Source organism: Mytilus californianus, unplaced genomic scaffold (assembly GCF_021869535.1).
Source record: "Mytilus californianus isolate M0D057914Y unplaced genomic scaffold, xbMytCali1.0.p SCAF_1, whole genome shotgun sequence".
Taxonomy (NCBI): Eukaryota; Metazoa; Mollusca; class Bivalvia; order Mytilida; family Mytilidae; genus Mytilus; species Mytilus californianus.
This window is the reverse complement of record NW_026262581.1, coordinates 127,659,238-127,684,042: the sequence shown is the minus strand read 5'-3', so window position 1 is coordinate 127,684,042 and position 24,805 is coordinate 127,659,238. Positions and strand designations below refer to the sequence as shown.

The following is a 24,805-nucleotide window of genomic DNA, read 5'->3' as shown; positions in this document are numbered from 1 at the left end:
TACGTATAAGACATTATGATAGATTTCAATAATTAAGGAAGGGGGTCGGTCATTCAGCAATTTTACCTTATGTTAAGGAAAACATGATAAATGCATGACATCCAATTGCACTGTGTAAATAGTGGTATCACCATATAAGTACGCCGTACAGTGACTGTAATTGTTAAGCCTGTTAACATCGTTATTTGATCTTTGTTTGATAGTTGTTTCATTGACAATCATATCAAATATCCTTATTTATTTTGATATGACATCAGTTATGATTAAAATCACGTTAGGGTTTAAATTGGGTTTATTGCATAGAGAATAACTGTCTATAAATAAACATTAAATATATAAAATATTTTATAAACAAAAACATGTAAAGCTTTCTAGTTTGAATTGTTTCACATGATGTCATGTCTTGACCTTTTAAAGCTGACTATACGGTAAGTGGATTGCTCATTATTGAAGACTATGTTTGCTTACATTCTCGTCATTTGGAATCTAGTGGATAGTTGTCTGATTGCCAATCATATCTTCTTATTTTTAGAAAGATTAAATGTTTATAGAAGTACTAAATAGACTTTAAAAATACCGATCAAGATCAGATAAGATCATTCATCTCTGACATTTATTATAAAAATAAGGAGATGAGATATGATTGCCAATGAGACAACTATCCACCAAAGTTCAAATAAAGTGGATGTAAACAATTTAGTTCATAAATATTTAGCATGTTATAAGTGTACATACAATTATATGAATGTGTGCTGGCAAACCAAAGCGTAATATTGTAATTATAAGCTGACTTTATCAGAGTTTTATCAAATGACAATTACCAGAGTTTAAATATGATCAGACAAACAATAAGATGACTTCCTAGTTCTTTATAACTTAAAATACTCTATCTGCTACAAAATCACCGATTATGGTACAAGTACGAGACTACAGTATTGAGTACAAAATAAGGAAGTTAGATTTTGAACAAAATTATCGCTACAGAAAGTTAACATAAAAGTACACAATTGCGTCCGGTTCATATTTTTATCAAGTGAGAAAAAAAAAGTTTGCCACATCTCTGGAGTAGCAACTCTTAAATACTTTTTATTTAACATATAATACCTGTATGACTTTATTTCAATAGTTGAAGTTTATTATATGAATGTTATGTAAAATACTGTATGTTGTATCAATTATATATGTTATGTGTATATGCCCCCCTGGGGACCTTATTTGGAAAATAAAACTTATCTTATCTTTATGCAAACTAATTGTTGTGGTTTACTGCTTTTCTACCTTATTTTCTCTTTTAACAATATATAATCATTTTCCTACCAGATTTCGACTTTTATTTAAAGAAATAGTCCATATAGGAAACAGACTAATCGAAATGTTGTCACACAGTGATACACTTCATAAAAGGCTACAAACTTGTTTTTTTGTAAATCAATTGCAATGTAGAATCGATGCCTATGAAAGGAATAAAATATTTTTTTCATTTGCTGACTTACCAGGTATCTATTACAAAGGCAATAATAAAAAGGATGGGGTCCTTGCTACAATCGCCATCAACGTAACTCGTTCGTGCAGGTATATTAGTATGTTTCCTGCATTACGTGTTGCATACGGACGAGATTGCAAATATTTGTAGGAATTTAAGTTGGAAAGATAGGCTGAAGAATTATTATAAACCATCTGATGAAATAATTGTTTTAAATGCTGTAAAAGTATGTTGCCGTTAATAAAAAAAAAAGTAGCATTTAGCTACAATTAACTCTTCAACTTCGTATTTAATTTGGACTTACAACTGTTTTGATTCGAGAGCCACTGGTCAGTCTTATGTAGACGAACTCGTGTCTGGCGTGCAAAGTTATAAACTTGGTATTTTTGGTAAGTTGTTAGGTTATAGTACAGTCTCGTGATTTTTTTAAAGGAAAATTCTACATGCAACTAGCGCATTAGGTACTGTATATGACTACGAAAAAATTATATAGGTAACTTTTGTATTTTCGGAAATAAATAAAATTAAATATTCTGTAGATAGAAGTACAAATGTTAAGGATAAACGTAGAGATCACACAATTATTGAAAAATTGATGTGTTGTTTAATAACATGATACCTGTCTGAAATCATTCATACCCCCTTTGTTCGCACAACCTCTGTCAAGAAGAAATACTGAAACATGTCATTGTATTTATTTCGGATTCCATCCGCCCTGTAATTTTGTCACTTTCAAAATTTCGAGCCGATTCAAACTAAACGGTTCCTCTTTCAGAATTTCAGGAGTCATGTCCATGAAAATATCGCCATCAATTTGTTCCTCAGAGCATATTTCAGCAAATTTATGAAGCTTAACATTTTGAAGCAGATTTCCAAGCTGAATCATGGTAATTAATCTAAGATCACTCTCTGGCTGACTTATACTTGGTATCTCGGATCTTTTTTCAGGTTCTTTATTGTTGGTTTCATTGTCTTTGACCTGCTCTGTACCTGCTGTAAAAGTATCATATTTAGTCTGATTATCTTTTGGTGAGAAAGGAGGATCAAGGTATTTCTGTTCTGGTAATGGCGGTTGATCGGATGTGGTATCGCTATCATCGATCGAATTTAAGTACTCCTCTTGAGTAGATAATCTACGCAAATGTATCCGTTTAGTTTGCTTTGGTAGTGTGTTGTTACAATCTGAAATATGTTGGTTGTTGTTGCATGTTCTTCTTTTTTCAACCGTTAGCGTTGACGTACAGGATTCTAGATTAGCATCTGCAAATCCAGAGCCACTAGATGATATTTCATGTGCTCCAGTCTTTCCTTTAGATATGTTCATATCTTGAAAAAAAATATCATTTATATTATTTGGGATTTCACATAAAAAAGTACGCATATTGCGCAAAAATCACTTTTAAGTAGCACGGAAATGTTTTTTTACATGGTTGATATTTAAAAGTATGACACAATAAAGATGAAAGGAGGATGTATAATAAAAGCCATTATCCGACCCTATAATTGCAAAAAGGCGCTGACGTGTAATGTTTTATCATGGCACTTGCTTGGTAGAGACATCAGACTTTAAAATAATCTCAGACCAGTCACTGTCATGTCATTGATATAACGAATTAGCATATATGACTTAAAATTGCACTTTTACACATGTTTTTTTTGGACAAAATCGGATATGAGCCAAAGCCATACCCAAAAATATATCTTACTCACATTTACACCTTTTATACGACATCGTGTAGCAAAATATCTTTCTGGATAAAAGACTTGGCTCATATCTAAATGTTGATGGCAATCGTTCAAAATCATGCTTATTTAGAAAATTTTATGCAGTTTTGCATTCAAGCAGGATGTTTGAAGCCTTAAAGAAAATACGAAATGCAAAATGTTAAAACATGAATATTGATATGTGACAGAGTAACAGGGGAACATTATCTGAAGAATGTTATTTGATGGAAGTATAATACTGTTTGCTTCTCGAAAAGTCCATTTCCAACAAAAAAAGTACATCAAAACATGCTCTTTCTCTAAGGTTTGTATGGGTAAGGATACATGTAATCGTACTTTAAGTTTTTTTTCCGTTTGCAACATAATTTAACATTGGAAATACAATCGATAATTGGAAAATGTACCGTTCAAAGGACCATATAAATGGTCTTATATCATATCACTGGCCTCTGTATCGCGAACCTAATGTAAGAACGTATAGTTGTATAGGAAAAAGAATACGTTTATTTTCCATTCAATGGGCTAACAACGAGCATAGAACAATATGTTAAAGACATTATTTTATACCAAATAAAAAAACAAACAAGTCTTCTCAAGCAAAAAATGAGGATGTTCAAGCTGTATTAGAAGACATGGAAAATCTTTATTTTGATATAATGGAATCAATCGTTCCGGATGAAGATAATCCAGAAAAGCGCTTTTGACGTACGAAATTTGTATAGCATTTTTTTGCATTTGTTAAGAATGGTATAGAAGTTGCAGATAAGATAATGTTGGATTGTATGCCATTTATTTGATATACGACGTACTTGAAGTTTTTGAATAATTGAAAATTAGGGCACACTCTTATCTAGTTATACGGCTAAGAAAATTTCAAAAAAGGGACGGAGGGACTTGGAAGCTGGTAATCCAAATATTGTACTGATAGTTCCGTTTGAATATGGAGCGATTTTCAAAAGCTTTTTTATTTACAAAACTGAGAACATGATTTTCAAAACATAGGACCGTGAAAAATATGTTTATCATATAACCTTTAGGAATAAGAGTTTACAAAGGACAAATAAATTAACATGAATTGTATATTAATTAACGAGACCCAAAAACAACACTCCCGCACACATTGGAATGTGATATACAGCTTGACATAATTTATCAAATATTTGTATCTATAAATCGTTAATATATGAATAGCAATATAAAGTAGTTATGTGTTATGTTCAAAATACGATAAGTTTTAGGTCGGATAAAGGCAATATTCAAAGAATTTTCTAAAATGGTAAATTGATAACGTTTAAGAATACGCTTTTACAAAAGAATGATAAGTTTATATGGATTACTTTATAACGAAATTAAATACTAGCATTTAGGAAACAAATCAAAGAACATGAAAGTAAGTTGTAAAACACCTTTTAATCTGGATACTGGGGTGGAGCACTGTCTACCAATCACAGAAAATACCATATGGCCATCTTGATTTATTGTTTCAAACAAAAATATTGTAGAAAACGTCTCGCCAACCTGACTGTTGTCTATACGTCTTCTTAGTTTCACTGCAGTCGGATCGACTAATTCACAACACTTAATTTGGTGTCGCAGTTCAAATCCTGAAAACAGAGGGCCAGTTTTGGGTTCGGATGTAAACAATAGAAAATTGTTTGTTGTAACTGACTGCAAATCGAGGTCCTTAGAACATATGTACGGTAATCCTAATCTATAAAGACTTTCGTCAATTATTTTGACTTGCCTTGGAAGAGGAAAGTTTTCTAACAACTCGCGTGGTGTGTAATGATTTGGGTCTTCAAGGCCTTGGTAGGTATATTCATTAGCAGACGGTATCTGAATTTCACAGTTATCACGGTTACAAAGCATAATGTTTAATGTTTTCGTGGTTTTCCTGACATTGGTGTTAGCCTGTATCGTCTTGAATTCGAGATGCTCGCCACTCTTTACTCTGACTATACAGTCTTTTTCATCAACTGCAAAAAGATCTTTATTGCAGAAAAAAAAGCGAGGACGTTCACGGCACAACTCGTCAAAAGTTTTAAATGTTTCCCCATTGCAATGAATGTCAGCAAAGAATTCATGATTTCCAGGGTTCAAATAAATTTTTTCGAATCTGTCTGTAATTTTCGTATTGCACCCAACATTGACATTTACATAATCTCCATCACCAACACAAACTACAAGTTGTTCACATAGTAAAACACAAATTTCTGTCCCAACAGGAACCAGTTCTCCTGTCACTGTGACTATGCTAGTATCCAGTGTTACTTTCTGTGGACAAAATTTTCCTTGAACATCTGAAAAATCCATTATGTGCTTTCAAAGCTCGTTACATATATAAATATATATATATTGTTATTCAAATTCCGAGTGATCTGTTGCACAGTGATCTGTAACCGACGAACAAAATACGCTTGTTGTTATTTTTCTGATAGAACAGAAACAAGTATAAATAAAACTTTTGTTTGTATAGTACAGTAAATCCAGTGATTTTTTTTCTATTGGTATGTCATGTCTGGTATGTATTATATACACTTACACAATATCATTAGAAATCGTACTGTCTGATAATATGAAAATAAAAAAAACAGGAAGTCATGAGTTATTTTTAGCTCTTTTTATCCTTCTGAATAAAACAGGTCAATTTGAAATCATAAAAGGCAGATTGTATAACTATGTAAAATATAATTTTTTTGTAACATGCAATCATTGATATAGTGAAAAAAGATTGAATTGTGTTAACATATGTAAATTTTCTATTTCATTCGAAGAATTACTGACATTTGTTTGCTTGAAATTTACCATGAAAGTAACAATAAGCTACCTGTTTCTCATGATACAATCACGGAAATCAGCCTACGATATATAAATATATCAATTGAAAAAAGGATAGTATATGAGATAAAAAATCAACAAGGTTGGACCTACATCCTTTGCTGTTTCTTTGAACTTTAGATATTTCTTTTAACTATAGAAATAATACTTCCTAATGAAAAGTAAATTATAGAAATACAAGTTTGTCCAGAACAGTGTCCAGTCAAAGAACACAAAAATCTTAAATGAGGCAGACATTATAAAACAAACACAACAAACAGTGAAATAAATAATAAAAGTAAAGCAAACACTACATTAGTACATCACTGGCATGGGCTGCCATTTGGAGCACATGCTTCAGTTTAATTATTGAACTGTTGCGAGGACGTTCCCTGTCCATAATGATTTTGTAGCTAATCTCTAATATGAATGTTCCTTACTTAAGACTATCATACCTGGTGGTTCTAACCTTGAGCTTATCTACTGTTTTATCTGCTCATGTCCTAGTTAGATTGATATTTAGAAATTCGAGTTTAAATGTTGATGAAATCACGCAGATACCTAGGATATGTTTTGTGAATAATTTTAAAAGTTTCAAAGTGAATTTTTCTAACACTCCGGATTGTTAAAGAATTTTCAAGAGATTTTCAAATGTATTAGCGTATTCATTGTATACAGGTCTACGGGATGTCATTGTAAACAATTCTAAGGGATGTAATTGTACACATGTCTAAGGAATATCATTGTAAACAAGTCTGAGGGATGTAACTGTATATAAGTTAAGGGATGTCATTGTACACAAATCTAAGGGGTGTCAATGTTAACAAGTTAAGGGGATATCATTGTTAACAAGTCTAAGGGTTGTCATTGTAAACAGGTCTAAGGGATGTCATTGTAGACAAGTCTTAGGGATTTAAGTGTAAACAAGCCTGAGGGATGTCATTGTATACAATTCTTAGGGATATCATTGTATTCAAGTCTGTGGGATGTTATTGTGAACAAGTCTAAGGGATGTCACTGTAACAAGTCTAGGGGATATCATTGTTTACAAGTCTAAGGTTGTCTCTGTAAAGATGTCTGAGGGATGTAATTGTAAAAAAGTCTAAGGGATGTCAATGTATTCAAGTCTGACAGATGTCATTGTAAACAATTCTAAGGGATGTCATTGCACACATGTCTAAGGAATATCATTGTATACAAGTCTAAGTGATGGCATTGCAAACATGTCTGAGGGATGTTAATTTTAAAAAGTCTGAGGGATGTCATTGCTTACAAGTCTGAGGGATGTTACTGTTTACTAGTCTAAGGGATGCCATTGTTTGCAGGTCTGAGGGATGCCATGGTATACAAGTCTTAGGGATGCAATTGTCAACAAATATTAGAGATGTCATTGTAAACAAGTTTAAGTGATGTCATTGTAAAAAAGTGTTAGGGATGTCATTATATACAATTCTGTGGGATGCAATTGTAAACAAGTCCAAGGGATGTCACTGTAAAGAAGTCTAGGGGATATCATTGTTTACAAGTCTAAGGGTTGTCTTTGTAAAGATGTCTGAGGGATGTAATTGTATAAAAATCTAAGGGATGTCAATGTATACAAGTCTGACAGATGTCATTGTTAACAATTCTAAGAGATGTAATTGTACACATGTCTAAGGAATATCATTGTAAACAAGTCTGAGGGATGTAACTGTATATAAGTTGAGGGATGTCATTGTATACAAGTCTAAGGGGTGTCAATATAAACAAGTTTAGGGGATATCATTTTTTACAAGTCTAAGGGTTGTCATTGTAAACAAGTCTAAGGGATGTCATTGTAGACAAGTCTTAGCGATTTAAGTGTAAACAAGTCTGAGGGATGTCATTGTATACAAGTCTTAGGGATATCATTGTATTCAAGTCTGTGGGATGTTATTGTAAATAAGTCTAAGGGATGTCACTGTAAACAAGTCTAGGGGATATCATTGTTTACAAGTCTAAGGTTGTCTTTGTAAAGATGTCTGAGGGATGTAATTGTTTAAAAGTCTAAGGGATGTCATTATATACAAGTCTTAGGGATGTCATTGTATACAAGTCAAAGAGATATCATTGTATACAAGTCTTAGTGATGGCATTGCAAACAAGTCTGAGGGATGTTAATTTTAAAAAGTCTGAGGGATGTCATTGTTTACAAGTCTGAGGGATGTTACTGTTTACTAGTCTAAGGGATGCCATTGTTTACAAGTCTTTGGGATCTCATTGTGTACAAGTCTAAGGGATGTCATTGTTTATATGTCTGAGAAACAAGTCTTAGGGATGTCATGGTTAACAAGTCTGAGGGATGTTACTGTTTCCTAGTCTAAGAGATGCCATTGTTTACAAGTCTTAAGGATGTCATTGTGAACAAGTCAGAGAGATGTAATTGTAAACAAGTCTGAGATGTGTCAAAGGATACAAGTCTAAGGGATGCCATTTTGTACAAGTCTTTCGGATGTAATTATAAACAAGTCTGAGGGATGCAATTGTTTACAAGTCTAAGGGATACTTTTGTATACAAGGTTACCAGATGCTATTGTAAACAAGTCTGAGGGGTGTCATTGCAAATAAGTTTACGCGATGTCATTGTAAACAAATCTGAAGGGTGTCATTGTATACAAGTCTAAGGTATGGCATTGCATGCAAGTCTGAGGGATGTTATTGTTTACAAGTCTAAGGGATGCCATTATTTACAAGTCTAAGTAATGCCATTGTATACAAGTCTGTTGGATATCTTTGTAAACATATCTGAGGGATGTCATTGTGAAGAGGTTTGAGGGATATCATTGTTTACAAGTGTAAGGGATGCCATGATATACAAGTCTAAGGAATGCAATTGTCAACAAATATTAGAGATGTCATTGTAAACAAGTCTAAGTGATGTCATTGTAAACAAGTCTTAGGGGTGTCATTTTATACAATTATGTGGGATGCAATTGTAAACAAGTCCGAGGAAGTTAGTGTAAACAAGTGTAGGGGATGTTTCATGTCATTATTTATTATCAATATAAGCTGTATTAAATCAGATAAAATAGAATTTTCATGTAATATCTATCAGTTTTGGGAAGTTTTCTGGTTATCAGGTTAGCGTTTTGAGGTGTTCTTTTGGAATATTTTCTTTCATTTTATACTCTATGAATAAAATTTCACTGGTTTTTATATGTTGTAGGATTTAAGTTATGTCCATTTCTTCACCTTGAAACAGTATATTATAGACTTTTATATAGTCTAACGGTAAATACTAAATCAGTATTTTATTGTTGACGTGACGTGTACTTATGTGAGTAAAGTAGGTTTCTTCATCTGTTATTACATACTAGTAGGAATTTTATCATAAACACTAAATATCCATATTATAGTTCAATTTAGGTCGAGACAAACAGAATGTAGACTCCTTAAAATTTACATGCAGCGCATTCCTAATAGAAAAAGAAATGCGTTTAACTTAAAAGAGTACAAATAATTTTTTAACTGCAAAGTTATTGGCGAAAAAGTCGGAAAGTTCAAAATGATCAAAACCGAACGTTTCCGCTACAAAAAAAAAAGTCAAGTGCGTAGTAAGGTAAGTTACTAATTCCGGAATGCAATGAACTTTTATACTTTGAGTCCATTGTTTAGTGATAAGTATGATATACATAAAGATTGGGAGCAAGAGAAGCTAAATATTAAATTTTGTAAATACATTCTTTGTGTTATATAGTGATAGTAATATTAAATAAGCTATTGACACAGAGAAATGTCTCGTCTGTCGGCATAAACTTCAGAAAAAGACAATCTGATTGACAGCAGCATGGTTTATTAATTCAGCTGCTGGACCACTATCTAGTGGGCAGGGCCTCAAAATAGTCGTCAAACTGATATGTACAGATAGTAATGCGATTTCATACAAAATATCATTGATCTATCAAAAGTAGATCCTATCAAACTAACTCAAGCAGAAAACTTGACATTGAAAATTGCTAATTAATTCAAAGTCACTGGATCATGACATAGGAAGCAGGGCATCGAAATAGTCGTCAAACTGATCTGAACTGAAAGTAATGCAACTTCATACAAAATATCATTGATGTCATTGATCTATCACAAGTAGATCCTATTAACTGACTTAAGCAGAAAACTTAACATTGAAAATTGCTAATAAATTCAAAGTCACTGGACCATGTCCTAGGGACAGGGCCTTGAAATAGTCGTCAAACTGATATGTATCGATAGTATTGCGACTTCATACAAAATATCATTGATTTATCACAAGTAGTTCCTATCAAACTAACTTAAGCAGAAAACTAACTTAACATTGAAAATTGCTAATTAATTCAAAGTCGCTGGACCATGACATAGGGGGCAGGGCTTCAAAATATTCGTCAAAATGATATGTAACGATAGTAATGCAAATTTATATCAAATATCAATGATCTATCACAAGTAGTTCCTATCAAACTAACTTAAGCAGAAAACTTAACATCGAAAAAGCGTTGCTAGGTAAACTCTATTTGCTTCAGTAAATCTACGTTTTACGAAGGCCAAGCTTAAAATACAATACAGCTATCTTCTTAATTGACTATTTTGGCTTAAAAATGTCATGAATGAAAAAAGTCCGCGAAACTGTTGCATCGTCTTTGGCTTCTAAACAATGTGACGTCATAGGTATACTCCCGATGTCAAACATAAACACTAGACGTATTTATACTTTTCGTAAGCTTCTGAATGGTTTCAATTTAAAAAAAAAGAAGATTTTGAATCACAAAATGAGAATGTTTTTATTTACGTTTTGAGAAACTACATACCAAAAGAAAATCGGAATTCAAAATGGTGGCTCAGTCCTTATAGTTACGGACTGGTAGAACGTGGAATCTAACCATTCAAAATATTTATCAACGTCCAATGAAAATTATCGTTACAAACGAACTGCATTTGTATGGTTGTATTACCTCGTCAAGATAGAATATGCAAGGTTTGCTCACTAAACACAGTTGAAGATGCAATTGATAAGCGTTAGGATCTTTATCTTGACCAGGAAATTCAAAAGTTTTCTTTTTCTTGATATTTGAAAGAAAAGAACTTGATCCGCGCTCTAAATCATGTTTCACAGTCACTGAAAAGCAACCCAGATTCCTTTCAAAGGTAAAGGTAACTTAAAGATACAGTATACACACATGTACCATTCCATTTGGGAGGGGGGAGGGCAGTAGAGATGACAATTTTTTTAGGGTTTAAATTGAGTATGTATACCGTTTTCTACAATTACGCCCTGCATTCTCATTAATATGTTAACTCCAACAAGGAACATAACATGTTATCCTAATTAAATTCAAACAGACTTCCAAAGCTTTGTACAAATGACACCATGAAGAAGGCTTTGATTTTCATAATATACAAACACATATTACTTTTTTATAATAGATACACACATGAGGGCGTTAGCCCGATTGAGTGTATTATATTTATATATTAGACATTATGATGGATTTTAATAATTAAGGGAGGGCGTATTTCAACAATTTGGCCTTATGTTGAGGCAAACATGATAAATGCAGCGTATGCAATAGTCATTGTGTAAATAGTGACATCACCACTCTGAAGTAGAAGAAGATGAACAGTGTATATGTCAAATTAGTACGCCGTACAATGACGGTAGTTGTTAATACTATCCTCTTTATTTGATCTTTGTTTGATAGTTGTCTCATTGACAATCATATCACATCTCTTTATTTATTTTGATATGTACAAAACATCAGTTATTATTAATCACGTTAGGGTTTAAATTAGGTTTATTGCATAGGGCTGTGCGGCATATTTTCATCATTTATATGCCCCGAACTTCTAAGAGTTAAACTTATACTAAAATTCTGTACTATCCCTACCTCCACTTTGGGTGTCCCTCAGAATTCAATTATCGCCGCTACCATCTGTTTTTATACTGGTAACATTCCAAAGTTATTTCTCTATGAGATGAAACATAGAGATCATATCTGGGAACCAGTACGTAAACAAAACAAAATATCTATGAATATTATACATAAAGAGGCGTGGCTTGTGAAACAGCTGTATTTACAAAGTGCAACCTATACTAACATTTATTAAAATAGAAAACTCTTGAAAGACACTTTTTCTCACAACAATACTTAGTTATCAGAATTATAGCATAAAGGAAATCACTGCATATACTCAGACTTTTCTTTAACAGTGCATTTTATACCCCCACCCTTGTTTCAATTTTAAAACATTTGAAAACAAGACTTTAATTATTGTCAGCTTACCCTATGTGCATGTTTGCTGACATGACATTGCTAGAACCTGTTTAAAATTATTCTGATAACAAATTGAAAGCATTTCAGAATACTATAAATGTAAAGTTTAGTAGTTAATCATTCCAACATTCAAGATTATATAAAGTATCCAATCCTACCTCTGTGTCCTGTCCACATCTTACTGTATGCCTATTTGTCAATAAAAGTTCTCAATTTCTGCCTCAAATGGTCAGTTTAGAAATCTTGTCACAACAATATCATCTTTAACCATATATCTAACATAATTTAACTAATATATGAACTAGAAGTGTTTAAACAAAGCCATATTTGGTAAAGTTGTATGTATGAAGTTACCAGTCTGATGTATGAATCCACTAAAAGTTTTATAGAAATGACTGCTAACATCTGTCGGTGCTCTTCAGCTTTGTACTTGTTTTGGCTTTCAAACTTTTTTCATCTGAGCGTCACTGGTTAGTCTTGTGTGGACGAGACGCACGTCTGGCGTATTGGATTTTAAACCTGGTGCCTTTTGTTAGCTATTATTCGTGTGTTTCTTTGTCCTATATGTTCTCCCATTTATTTGTATTGTAATCCTGTCATATAATGTTGTCATTTTAATATTATATTTAACATTGCCAAAAAAGCGGGAGGTTTGGCATGCCACAAAACCAGGTTCAACCCCCCAATTTTTTCTTAAAATGTCCTGTACCAAGTCAGGAAAAAGGCCATTGTTATATTATAGTTCGTTTCTGTGTGTGTTACATTTTAATGTTGTGTTTTTGTTGTGTCGTTGTTCTCCTCTTATATTTGATGCGTTTCCCTCAGTTTTAGTTTGTAACCCGGATTTGTTTTTATCTCTATCGATTTATGAGTTTCGAACAGCGGTATACTACTGTTACCTTTATTTTGCATAACTTCCAAGCACAGTTATTATTTTCTATACAAAAAACCTTTGAAATCATAAAATCATAGCATTTACAGGTTAAATTATCTGTTTTAGGACCCAGGGGGTAGGCATTTTTCTCTTTTTTTATTCCACTGGGGCCTCACATTTGCTAAATTATTCTGCTGTTGCTGTGAATATGGAATATTTAGTACACATTTAGGATAGAACACACTATTGTTAGTTTTATTGAGGTATTTTTGTATCTCTAGCTTGTATTTATATTTGCCGCGGTCACAAAAAAGCAAATTCAGGTGTTACGGCTTACTTTTGGGTTATCGACAGGACAAAAACACCCCAACAACAATATTCATCAAGGATCTATGAGTTTCAAAGACTTCGAAGAATGTATATAAGTGGTGGTCATCGGCTGTTTTCTGCTGTTTGGTCGGGTTGTTGTCTCTTTGACACATTCCCCATTTCCATTCTCAATTTTATATAAGCACTTCTAAACAATTTAAATTACAAATATGCATATATTATGAATTTATTTTGCATTCAGGTTTTTAAGTACACTATGCATACTGTAAACTGTGAATTTATGCTGAGTCATCATAATTGAGGCCCAGGATTTTATCAATCTTCTTGAAATATTTATAAAACTTTATATTTGAGTTTATTTCATTAAAATCTCTGAGATAAACCAGATTTGGTGAAATTCTATATGTTCTCTTTTTTCACCCATTATAGGTTGCACTTCTGTAAATATAGACAATGCAATTTTCCATAGGAACTCCCTTTGTAGCTAAAGCTGTGCCACTTTTACTATGAAGTTTCGTAAAAAATTATATCCTAGAACGGAAAGTTGATATGCACTACTTTTTTATTCAAAGGTCAAAACATAGGGCTGTGCGGCATATTTTCAACATTTATATGCCCCGAACTTCTAAGAGTTTAAACTTATACTAAAATTCTGTACTATCCCTACCTCCACTTTGGGTGTCCCTCAGAATTCAATTATCGCCACTACCATCTGCTTTTATACTGTTAAAATTCCAAAGTTATTTCTCTATGAGATGAAACATAGAGATCATATCTGGGAACCAGTACGTAAACAAAACAAAATATCTATGAATATTATATTTCTCCCCAAAAGAGGCGTGGCTTGTGAAACAGCTGTTTTTACAAAGTGCAACGTAGAGGTCCAAATATTTTTTGAACGTGCAAAGTTTTCTCGTTTGAATTGTTTCACATGAGGTCATGTCTGGACCTTTTATAGCTGTCTATACGGTTTGGGTTTTGCTTATTATTGAAGGCCGTTCGGTAACCTATGTTTGCTTACATTATCGCCATTTGGACTCTGGTGGATAGTTGTCTGATTGCCAATCATATCACATCTTCTAATTTTTAGAAAGATCAGAAGTATATAGTAGTATTGAATGGATTTTAAAATAAACGATTAAGATCATTCATCTCTGACATTCAGTTCATAAATATTGAGCAAGTTATAAGCGTACATACAATTATATGAAGTGTGCTTGTAAATGAATTTTAAAACAAACCAAAGTATAATATTGTAATCCTAAACTGACTTTAGCAGAGTTTTATCAGATGACAATTGTACAAAAGATCACTAATATAACATGACTCAATTAGCATGTAACCAGAGTTTAAATATGATCAAATAAACAATAAGATGACTTCCTAATTCTTTATAACTTACAATACTCTATCTGCTACAAAATCATTGCTTATGGTACAAGTGCGAGAGTACAGTATTAAGTACAACATGAGGAAGTTTTGTTCTGAACAAAAATATAGCCACAGAAAGTTAATATGAAAGTTATGAATTGTGTTCAATTCATATTTTTATGCAAACTAATTGTTGTGGTTTACTGCTTTTTTACCTTATTTTCTCTTTTGACAATATATAATGATTTTCATACCAGATTTCGACTTTTATCTAAAGAAGTAGTCCATATCGGAAACATACTAATCGAAATGCAGCGATACACCTCATAAAAGGCTACAAACTTGTTTTTTTTTGCAATATAGATGAAAGAAATGAATAACTTTTTTCATTTACTACATTAAAAAGATAGATATGCTATGTACAATCTATCCTATAGGATATTGTTGAAGTTATCTCCCTTGGTGTTAGTTTTATAATGCATTATAAAGAATTTTTGTCTCAGATGGTTATTGTAAAAAATAAAAAAATAAAAATAAACGACTTAAAACACACTTTTATATCATAAATACTATATAAAAAAAATCACAGGTAGGCTTCCACTGATGAATCACATTTTACATGGAATATCTTTTGAGGCAAACCCTTCCCAAATTACCTCACGTTGTGCTGTTACACAACTGTCCCATGTTAAGGGGAGGGTTGATCGCTCGCATAATTGTTAATACCGCTTCCTCATGTGCCTGTCTCAAGTCAGGAGTCATAATTCAGTGGTTGTCGTTGGATTCTGTCTGCCATATTTTGGTTTTCTCTTTGTAAATTGTTTCACATTTTTCATGCCGTTTATAGCTACTGTAATGCAATAGGTTTGCTCATTGTAAAAAGACTGTGCAAGAGTGAAATAATTAAACTAAATTTCCAATATGAATTTGATAAGTACATTTTTATTATAAATCAATGATTCCAATGTACAAAATACTTGATTTATAAAACATAAAAAAAATCACTCTCCTACATCTTTATTTCACATTTTACTTTGTGAGCAACTGATATGTGCCACCGACTACTATTGGAAAAAATGATATAGCAAGATTTCATTCAATGAAGGAAATAAGCTGAAATAACAATTTTTTTCATTGATAGTATCTAATACAAAGAAAATAAAAAAAGGACCGGGTCCATGCCCCAATCGCCATCATGATAATTCGTTCGTGCAGGTATATTAGTATGTTTCCTGCATTAAGTGTTCCATACGCACAAGATTAGCAAACATCGGTAGAGACATAAGCTGAAAAGATAGGCTAGAGAATTATCAAAAACCATCTGATGAAATTATTTTTTTAAAGCTGTAAAAGTCTGTTATCGTTTTTAAAAAAATACAGCATTCAGCTACAACTAGCTCTTCAACTTCGTATTTAATTTGGCCTTTCAACTGTTTTGATTTGAGAGCCACTGATGGGTCTATTGTATACGAACTCTTGTCTGGCGTACACAATTATAAACCTGGTATTTTTGATAAATTGTCAGGTTAAAGTACGGTCTCATAATTTTTATGGAAATTCTGCATGCAACTAGCGCTTAGGGTTCTATATATGACTATCACAACATGATATAGGTGACTTTGTTACTTTCTGAAAATAATAAAATTGAATATTCTGTAGATAGAAGTACAAATGTTTATGGTGAAAGTAGAGATCACAAAAATATTGAATAATGAATGTGTTGTTTACTGACACGGTACCTATGAGAAAACATTCATAACACCTTTTTTTTCACACAACATCGGTCAGGAAGATATACTGAAAATTTCATTGTACCTATTTCGGATTCCATCCAATCTGTAATTTTGTTACTTTCAAAATTTCAAATCGATTTAAACTAAACGGTTCTTCTTTCAGAATTTCATCAGTCAGGTCCATAAAAAAATTGCCATCAATTTGTTCCTCAAAGCATTTTTCAGCAAATTTATCAAGCTTAAACTTTTTAAGAAGATTTCCAAGCTGAATCATGGTAATGAATCTAAGATCACTCTCTGGCTGACTAATACTTGGTATCTCTGATCTTTTTTCAGGTTCTTTATTGTTGGTTTCCGGATTTTCATATGCTCTTTCACCAGCATTGACTTGCTCTGTACTTGCTGTATAAGAATTATATTTAATCTGATTATCTTTTTGTGAAATAGGAGGATCAAGGTATGTCCGTTCTGGTAATGGTGGTTTTTCTTCTCTGTCTACGCTAATACCTACATATTCTCCCGAAGTGTGGTCGGATGTGGTATCGCCATCATCGATGGAATTAAGGTACTCCTCTTGAGTTGATAATCTACGCAATGGCCTCCGTTCATTTTGCCTTGGCAGTGTTTTATTACCATGTGAAATATGTTGATTGTTACTGTATGTTCTTTTTTCAACCGTAAGCGTTGACGTACAGGATTCAAAATCAGCATCTGCAAATCCTGAGTCATTGTCTGAAAAAAGTCAATCTTTTTTTTAATTTGGAATCTCACATAAAAAGTAAGCATGTTTTAATAAGGATCACTTTTAAGTAGCACGGAAATGTTTACCGACCATTCTTTTTCTTTCTTTATTTTTCTAAAAAAAAATTACCTAAGTTTTTTCTTAAGTAAATGAGAAAATTTGGTAAAAGTTAACAAGATCACTTTTCTTATGATATGTCATATATCGAACGATTTTTCAAGAAGTAAAAAACAACTTCACATTTGATTTATTTGAGGTACAAGGAAATGTTCATGAAATGATGCAATATTAACGATAGGATATAATTCTGCATGGTTAAAATTTCATGAATATGGCGGAATAAGAATAGATTCAGGATTTGTTTACATGTTCAATATTTAGAAATCTATAGAATTATACAATAAACGGGAAAGGTGTTGTAAAAGCCATTAAACATACCGCAAATTACAAATGATCGATAACGTGTAATGGTTTATTATGGCACTTGTTGGGGAGTGACATCAGACTTCGGCATAATCTCACACAGTCACTGTCATGGCATACATATGTTGATTTTAGCATATATGACTTAGAATTGCACTTTTACACATGTTATTTTTGGACAAATTTATATATAAGGCAAAGTCAAACCCAAATACATATATCTTACTTATATTAACACATTTTATAAGACATCTTGAAGCAAAATATATTTCTGGATAAAGAATTGGCTCATATCTAGATGTTGATGACAATCGTTCTAAATCATGCTTATTTAGAAGATTTTATACAGTTTTGAATTTAAACAACATGTCTGAAGCCTTAAAGCAAATACAAAAGGCAAAATTGTAAAACATAAACATATTAATGTATGATAGACTAACAAGGGAACATCTGAAGAATTTTAATTGATGGAAGTAGCATACTTTTTGCTTCTCGAAAAGTCCATTTCCCAACCAAAACAAAAAACAAATGTACATCAATACATTCTCTTTCTCTAAGGTTTGTATAGGCAAGGATACATGTTATCCTACCTTAAGTTTTTCCCTTTGCAACATCATCCAACATTGGACATACAATCAATATTAGGAAAATGTACTTTTCAAAGGGCAATAAAAATGGTCTTATATCATATTATCGGACTTTGTATATTGAACCTTATGTTAGCACTTAACTGTATATGAAGACGAAGACGTTTATTTTTAACTAAGTGGGCTCACAAGGAGCATGAAGTAATGTGATTAAGACATTATTTTATATCAAATAAAAAACATAAAGCCAAGATACCAAAGCTGTATAAGAATACATGAAAAAACTATAATTCTTATTTAAGGGAATGAATCTTTACGGATGAAGTTAGTCAAGAAAAGCATTTCAGATGCTTGAAATTTAGAAAGTATTATTTTCATTTGTTAAGAATTTTCTAGAAGTTGCAGATAAGATAATGGTCGATAATGTGTCATTTATTTTAGAAGTTTTTGACTACTGTGAAAGTACTTTAATTCGTCGGTATCGATTTTCGTGGTTTGAGCCAAAGTTACATGTTTGTGGGTTATTAAATTCGTGGATTTTAATTTTCTGAAAAAAATCGATTGAAGAATATGAAGCCATCAGAAACAAAGATTCTTGAAATAATCATATGTTGTTTTATAATGATTTGTGGGACATTGCAAAACAAGGTGCTCATTTTCACTCACTTGTTCGTCTTTCATTACTGACAACATTCATCAAATTTTCAATAAAATAATTGCTGTTGGATATAAGCAGCTTCATCTATGCTTACGAATTGTCTCGATTGAAGGAAATTGCAATAGTAAACATTTTAATTGTTTCACACGTGTAATCAGAAGCGATGACAGTTATTAACCCGAGATCGAATGATCAACAGATTAATGATCGTCACATGTGTTAAATGGGTCATTGACATATCACTTAAAAAACGGTTACATAAACAAATGATACAAATGTACTTTGAATTGTAGAATTAATTCTTATGAAATAAAAAAAGCTAACCCAATATGAAATCGTTTTTTTTTCCGTATGACAATCATAAGGAGATAAAATGAATACTTTATCTTCGGATATCATCACCGGAAGTCTGACTTTCATCGTTCAAAACTAATTTTCTCATGAGAATTACAAGGATAAAAGTCGTACAGTTGAGGTTTGTTTTAAGATTAAATGGGTAAAAAACTGTCTGAAGTTGTACATATAGTTCATAGTTCTTTTGCTGATATTCGATGTATTCTCTAGATTATATGCCGGTATCCATATGATATAGTCAAACCTACATGGGAGTCTTTCCATGTCTTGATTTGGACAACAGTTGTTTTATTTCGTAGAACACAAAAAATTCGTGGATAAAGCCATCTAAAAAACACGAAAATTGGTACAACACGAATAAAAGGTCTTTCATAGCCGAGTAATTGAAAATTATTGCTCATTGTTATCTATAAAATATCAAGTAAAGTTTTAACGGCTAAAAGAGTTGTGTTGATGACTCAAGTCATTCTTAAACATTTGTTTTAGTTACTTTTTTTAACTTTTACTTTGTGTACAATTTGAAGCGACTGTCAAAAGATCTTTTTACAAAACCGAGAACATGTTTTTTAAAGCATGTGAAAGAATATGTATATCAAATAACCTTTAGGAATAAGAGTTTACAAAGGACAAATAAGTTAACAGGGATCGTATATTAATCAACGAGCCCAATAAAACAACCCTCCCGCAAAAAATGGGATGTGATAACCCGTTTGACATAATATTTTTTCAGATACAGCCAAACTTCGAAATCAAATATTTGATTCTATGAAAGAATTAGTTGGTGGTAACGAAATCCCCAACTTTAAGCTGAAAGTGTCAAAAGGACATAAGACCAAATGCGTTAGTAAGGTATAGCAATATAAAGTAGTTATACTTTAAACTATTGAAAATAAAACCTTCGTTAGTCCCGGTAAAGGTAATATTCAAAGATCTTTTTGAAATGTTCAATAAGTTAACATGGACAGTATCTTAATTAGTCTTTCACACACATTAATTCCATTAATCTCAAATACTTTATTAAGAAATTAAAAAAAATGAGTTCTTTAATAGTTGCTAGAAAATATTAAATAGTAAATGGACAGAAAAGTAAAGAAGGTAAAACACCTATTTGAAGCTGACTTGCAACGAAAGTTCACTGGTTTCTTATGTAGTTTAGTAGAAATCTCCTCGTTCATAGAAGGCATTATGATAATATTTAATAATGATATGATTGTCTATTATTTTATTCTACGCAGAGACGTAAAATAAGTTATAATTTTATTCTGAAGAACTTTCCTGTAGTACGTACGTCACACAACTGCCAAAGAGCTGGCTGCATTTCTGACCGGAACGAAGACAAAACGCTTTGCCTGTTTATGTTTTCTTAATGCACTTTAAAAAGGGTTTCGTGTGAAGAAGTTAAGTTTCGGAAGCAAGATAAGTATTGCAAAAGCATAAGCCATAATATAATGCCTAAACAAATCACATATCTTACCTTTCCAATGCTGCCGGTCCGCATTTAATCTGGGTATTGGGGTGAAGCATTGTCTACCAATCACAGAAAATACCAATTGGCCATCTTGAATTTGTTCAAATAAAAATATTGTAGAAAACGTCTCGCCACTCTGACTATTGTCTATATGTCTTCTGAGTTTCACTGCTGTCGGGTCGACTAATTCACAACACTTAACTTGGTGTCGCAGTTCAAATTCTGATAACGGAGGGCTAGTTTTGAGTTCGGATGTAAACAATAGAAAACAGTTTGTTGTAATTGACTGCAAATTGAGTTCATTAGAACATATGTACGGTAATCCTAATCTGTAAAGACTTTTGTCAATCATTTTGACTTGCCGTGGTAGAGGAAAGTTTTCTAACAACTCGTGTGGTGTGTAATGATTAGGGTCTTCAAGGCCCTTGAAGGTATATTCATTTGGAGAAAGTATCTGAATTTTAATGTTATTACGGTTACAAAGCACAATGCTTGATGTTTTCGTTGTTTTCCTGACATTTGTGTTAGCCTGTATCGTCTTGAATTCGAGTTTCTCTCCACTCTTCACGCTGACCATACAGTCATTTTCGTCTATTGCAAAAAAATCATCATTGCAGGAAAAAAAGCGAGGACGTTTACGGCACAACTCGTCAAAAGTTTTAAATGTTTCCCCATTGCAATGAATGTCAGCAAAGAATTCCTGATTTCCAAGGTTCAAATATATTTTTTCGAATCTGTCGGTAATTTTCGTACTGCACCCAACATTGACATTTAAATAATCTCCATCACCAACACAAACTACTAGTTGTTCACATAGTAAAACACAGATTTCTGTACCAGCAGGAACCGGTTCTCCTGTCACTGTTTCTATGCTAGTATCCAGTATAACTTTCTGTGGAGAAAGTTTTCCTTGAACATCTGACAAATCCATTGTGTGCTTTCACAGCCGGTTACATATATAAATATTGTTATTCAAATTCCAAGTTTTCTTGCTAATTGATCTGTAAACGACGAATAAAATACACGCAGTTGGTATTTTGTAAAAGAACAGAAAAAATATTTATATAGAACTTTTATCTATATAGTACAGTAAATCCAGAGAGTTTTACTATTGTTATGCCAGGTCTGGTATGTTTGAACATTTATCACAATAGCATAAGAAAGCGTACTGTTTTATAATATGTGTACAAGAAAACAGGAAGTCATGAGATATTTTTATTTCCTTTCTTCCTTTTGATTAAAACAGGTCCATTTGTTTAAATCATAAAAAAACATTTAAGACAGACAGCTAGATACCATAAACATACTATGTATACACAGGCCAGAGTCTGAGCTTGATTTGCTATATGATATAAAAACTAAACTGACGAAAAAAGTTCATTTATTCAAAATCATAAAATGCAAAAAATACATTTTCCAAATAAAACATTTGACATAAAAGTTCATATTTGATATGAAATAACAATACATAATTAATACGAAATTACATCACAAGTTAACACATCAAATGCTGATGATAAAAGGAAATGACCACAACGCACTTACACGTGAACTCGTGCTGACCCCGCAAGATCATTGACCAATAAGAAAGATGTAATCCAATCATGCACTGGTTATAAGTGAAATTTCTCTGCACGTGAAAACATGTTATCTAATTTCAACAATTTATCGTTTGGTTAAGTAGGACACTCTGACCTTTTGACCAGACTAGAAAAATCATAAATTTACAGTATAAATATCTCACTCTTTATTTAAGTCTTAGTAGTAAACAATTAAAACAGAATTATCTTCTCTGCTGTCTTAAATTATTTTATTCAGCTTAATTTTCAATTAGCAAATAAAATTGGTTATGGTGTACAAGAATATGTGTAATTTTAGTAAATTCTATTACAAAATTAGAATATTGTAAAGTTCTCAAGGGTCAAATGATCTCTTGATTGGTTTTAATCAAGAATTCGTTTCATTGTCAGTGCAATATATCATAATTAATGCATGACTCAATTTTTAGGCATTTCATTAATAATTAGTCTTTAGTGATGTAAAGACTTTCTTATAATTTGAGTAACTTTGATAAATTGTCACTTAGGATAATAGATGCATCACGTTAATACCCCTCCCACTCTGTCCGATTGACCAATTCCTATATGTTAACTTTGTCCGTCTCTCTCTCTCTCTCACTCTGTTGGTTTTTTTTTGGTGAAAATGAGTGGATGCACGTGCTGTCATGCCTCCGGGTAGCTAAGCCCCTGATTTACATTCATTCATCAAAATTAAGTAACATCACATCCTACAGTATCATTGGTCTAGAGCACTTTGCTATATGAGAAATGCCTGTACCAAGTCAGGAATATGACACTTCTTTTCCATTCGTATGATGTGGTTGAGCTTTTTATTTTGCCATTTGATAAGGGACTTTCCGATTTGAATTTTCATTGAAGTTCGGTATTTTTTTTTATTTTACTTTTTGCTATATTCTAATTTGTATTCAGCTATAAAACAGTATAGATATAGAAAAAAATATATATTTGTATCATGCAATAATTCACAGAGTTAAACTATTGTGTTAACATAAATTATGTAAATTTTCTATCTTATTTCAAGAGTAGCTGAAACTTGTTTGCTTGAAATTTCCTAGAAAGTAACAAGTAGTCACTTGTTATTCATGATACAAACACAGAACTCAGCCTACGATATATAAAATGTTCAATTGAAAAAGGATAGTGTATGCGAAAAAATGTTAACAAGGTTTGATCTACATCCTGTAAATTTTATTTGATCTTTAGATACTAGTAGTTACTTTTAAAAAAAGAAATAAACTTCCTCATGAAATGTAAATTATGGAAATACAAACTTGTCCAGAAAAGGGTCCAGTCAAAGAACACAAAAAAATTCAAGGAAGCTGATATTATAAAACAAACACAACAAACAGTAAAACGATAATCAAAATAAAGGACTACATGCATGCAATGCACTGCACTTGCAATTTGGATTTCGTGCTTCAGTTAAAGGGGCATTAGCTGTCAAATTCATGTTCACCAATTTGACTCAAATTCTTATATTCGACTCATAGCATACTTAAACGCATATTTAAATTATAAAAGTCTAAAATAAACAATTTACGATGCATAGACTCGATAGTATGTATCAGCATTTCGTGTTTATTTTAGTCTAGACGCTATCTAGTTAACTATGAAGATGACCTCCTAAAACTGTCGACAATCATTTAACCCGATATAAACATAAACATAGATATAAATAGATTGCGAACTCGTGCAATTGGATTTTTCTAGGTCTGTTTGATTTCATATTATAGGTTAAAAAAATATGTTAATAACAGTTTTTACCTGTATAAGAATGAGTTTTTCTAGATTGAATCAGTCAACCAAATGGTTTACCCTTATTTCATTTCCAATGTTTACAATGAGTTTCGAACAGCGGTATACTACTGTTGCCTTTATTTGCGTTCTTTTCCATTAAATAACTGACCACGGCTAGTTCATGCGTAACCCATCTCTAGCTATAGGAGTCAATTAAAGCTCACATGAATATGGATGAAATGAGGTCGAATTATTCACTTGCTAGTGAATAATTCATTAGCGATGTTTCTTTGCTTATTTTGACAAAACTGAACCAAAGTGGTTGTTAAAAGCGAATTATTATTTAACTATTTCACATTCATTAAATAAATGATAAAAAAAAAAATCATATTTTATATTTTTCTATATCTCGTAGCTAATGCCCCTTTAAATTATTTAATTTTTAAAAGGAGTGTTTCCGGTCTAAAATGATTTTGCGGCTAAATTTCGATTTGCATGGCCCTGTATCTTAAAAGATTTTATATCACATCTGGTGGTTCTAATCTTAAGTCTATCTGCTGTTTCATGTCCTGATTAAATAATTGATATTTTTAAATTCGAGTTTAAATGTTAATAAAATCCTGCAAATACCTAGGACATAATTTGTGAATAATTTTATGG

The 24,805-nt window shown here is 32.1% G+C and overlaps 2 protein-coding genes across 2 annotated transcripts; both read right to left on the bottom strand.

The window, feature by feature from the left end:
• Nucleotides 1-331: 331 nt before the first annotated feature.
• Nucleotides 332-5,764, bottom strand: LOC127733813 (uncharacterized). Its single transcript, XM_052243198.1, has 2 exons — nt 4,615-5,764; nt 332-2,809 (listed from the first exon to the last, which is right to left on the bottom strand). The coding sequence occupies exons 1-2, from the start codon at nt 5,519-5,521 to the stop codon at nt 2,178-2,180; spliced, it is 1,539 nt and encodes a 512-aa protein (XP_052099158.1). The 5' UTR covers nt 5,522-5,764; the 3' UTR covers nt 332-2,177.
• Nucleotides 5,765-15,405: 9,641 nt separating this feature from the next.
• LOC127733812 (uncharacterized) lies at nt 15,406-21,966 on the bottom strand. Its single transcript, XM_052243182.1, has 2 exons — nt 20,835-21,966; nt 15,406-17,328 (listed from the first exon to the last, which is right to left on the bottom strand). Exons 1-2 carry the CDS (start codon nt 21,757-21,759, stop codon nt 16,679-16,681), a joined length of 1,575 nt encoding a protein of 524 aa, XP_052099142.1. The 5' UTR covers nt 21,760-21,966; the 3' UTR covers nt 15,406-16,678.
• Nucleotides 21,967-24,805: the final 2,839 nt, after the last annotated feature.

Bases quoted from the DNA above. Each gene is read 5' to 3' on its own strand.
- LOC127733813 (XM_052243198.1), bottom strand. From the start codon at position 5,521: ATGGATTTTTCAGATGTTCAAGGAAAATTTTGTCCACAGAAAGTAACA. The intron at 2,810-4,614 runs GTGTTTTACAAC...TTTTTTTTCAAG, and splicing joins CCCAGTATCCAGATTAAAAG to ATATGAACATATCTAAAGGA.
- LOC127733812 (XM_052243182.1), bottom strand. From the start codon at position 21,759: ATGGATTTGTCAGATGTTCAAGGAAAACTTTCTCCACAGAAAGTTATA. The intron at 17,329-20,834 runs GTAAGATATGTG...GACTTTTTTCAG, and splicing joins GGACCGGCAGCATTGGAAAG to ACAATGACTCAGGATTTGCA.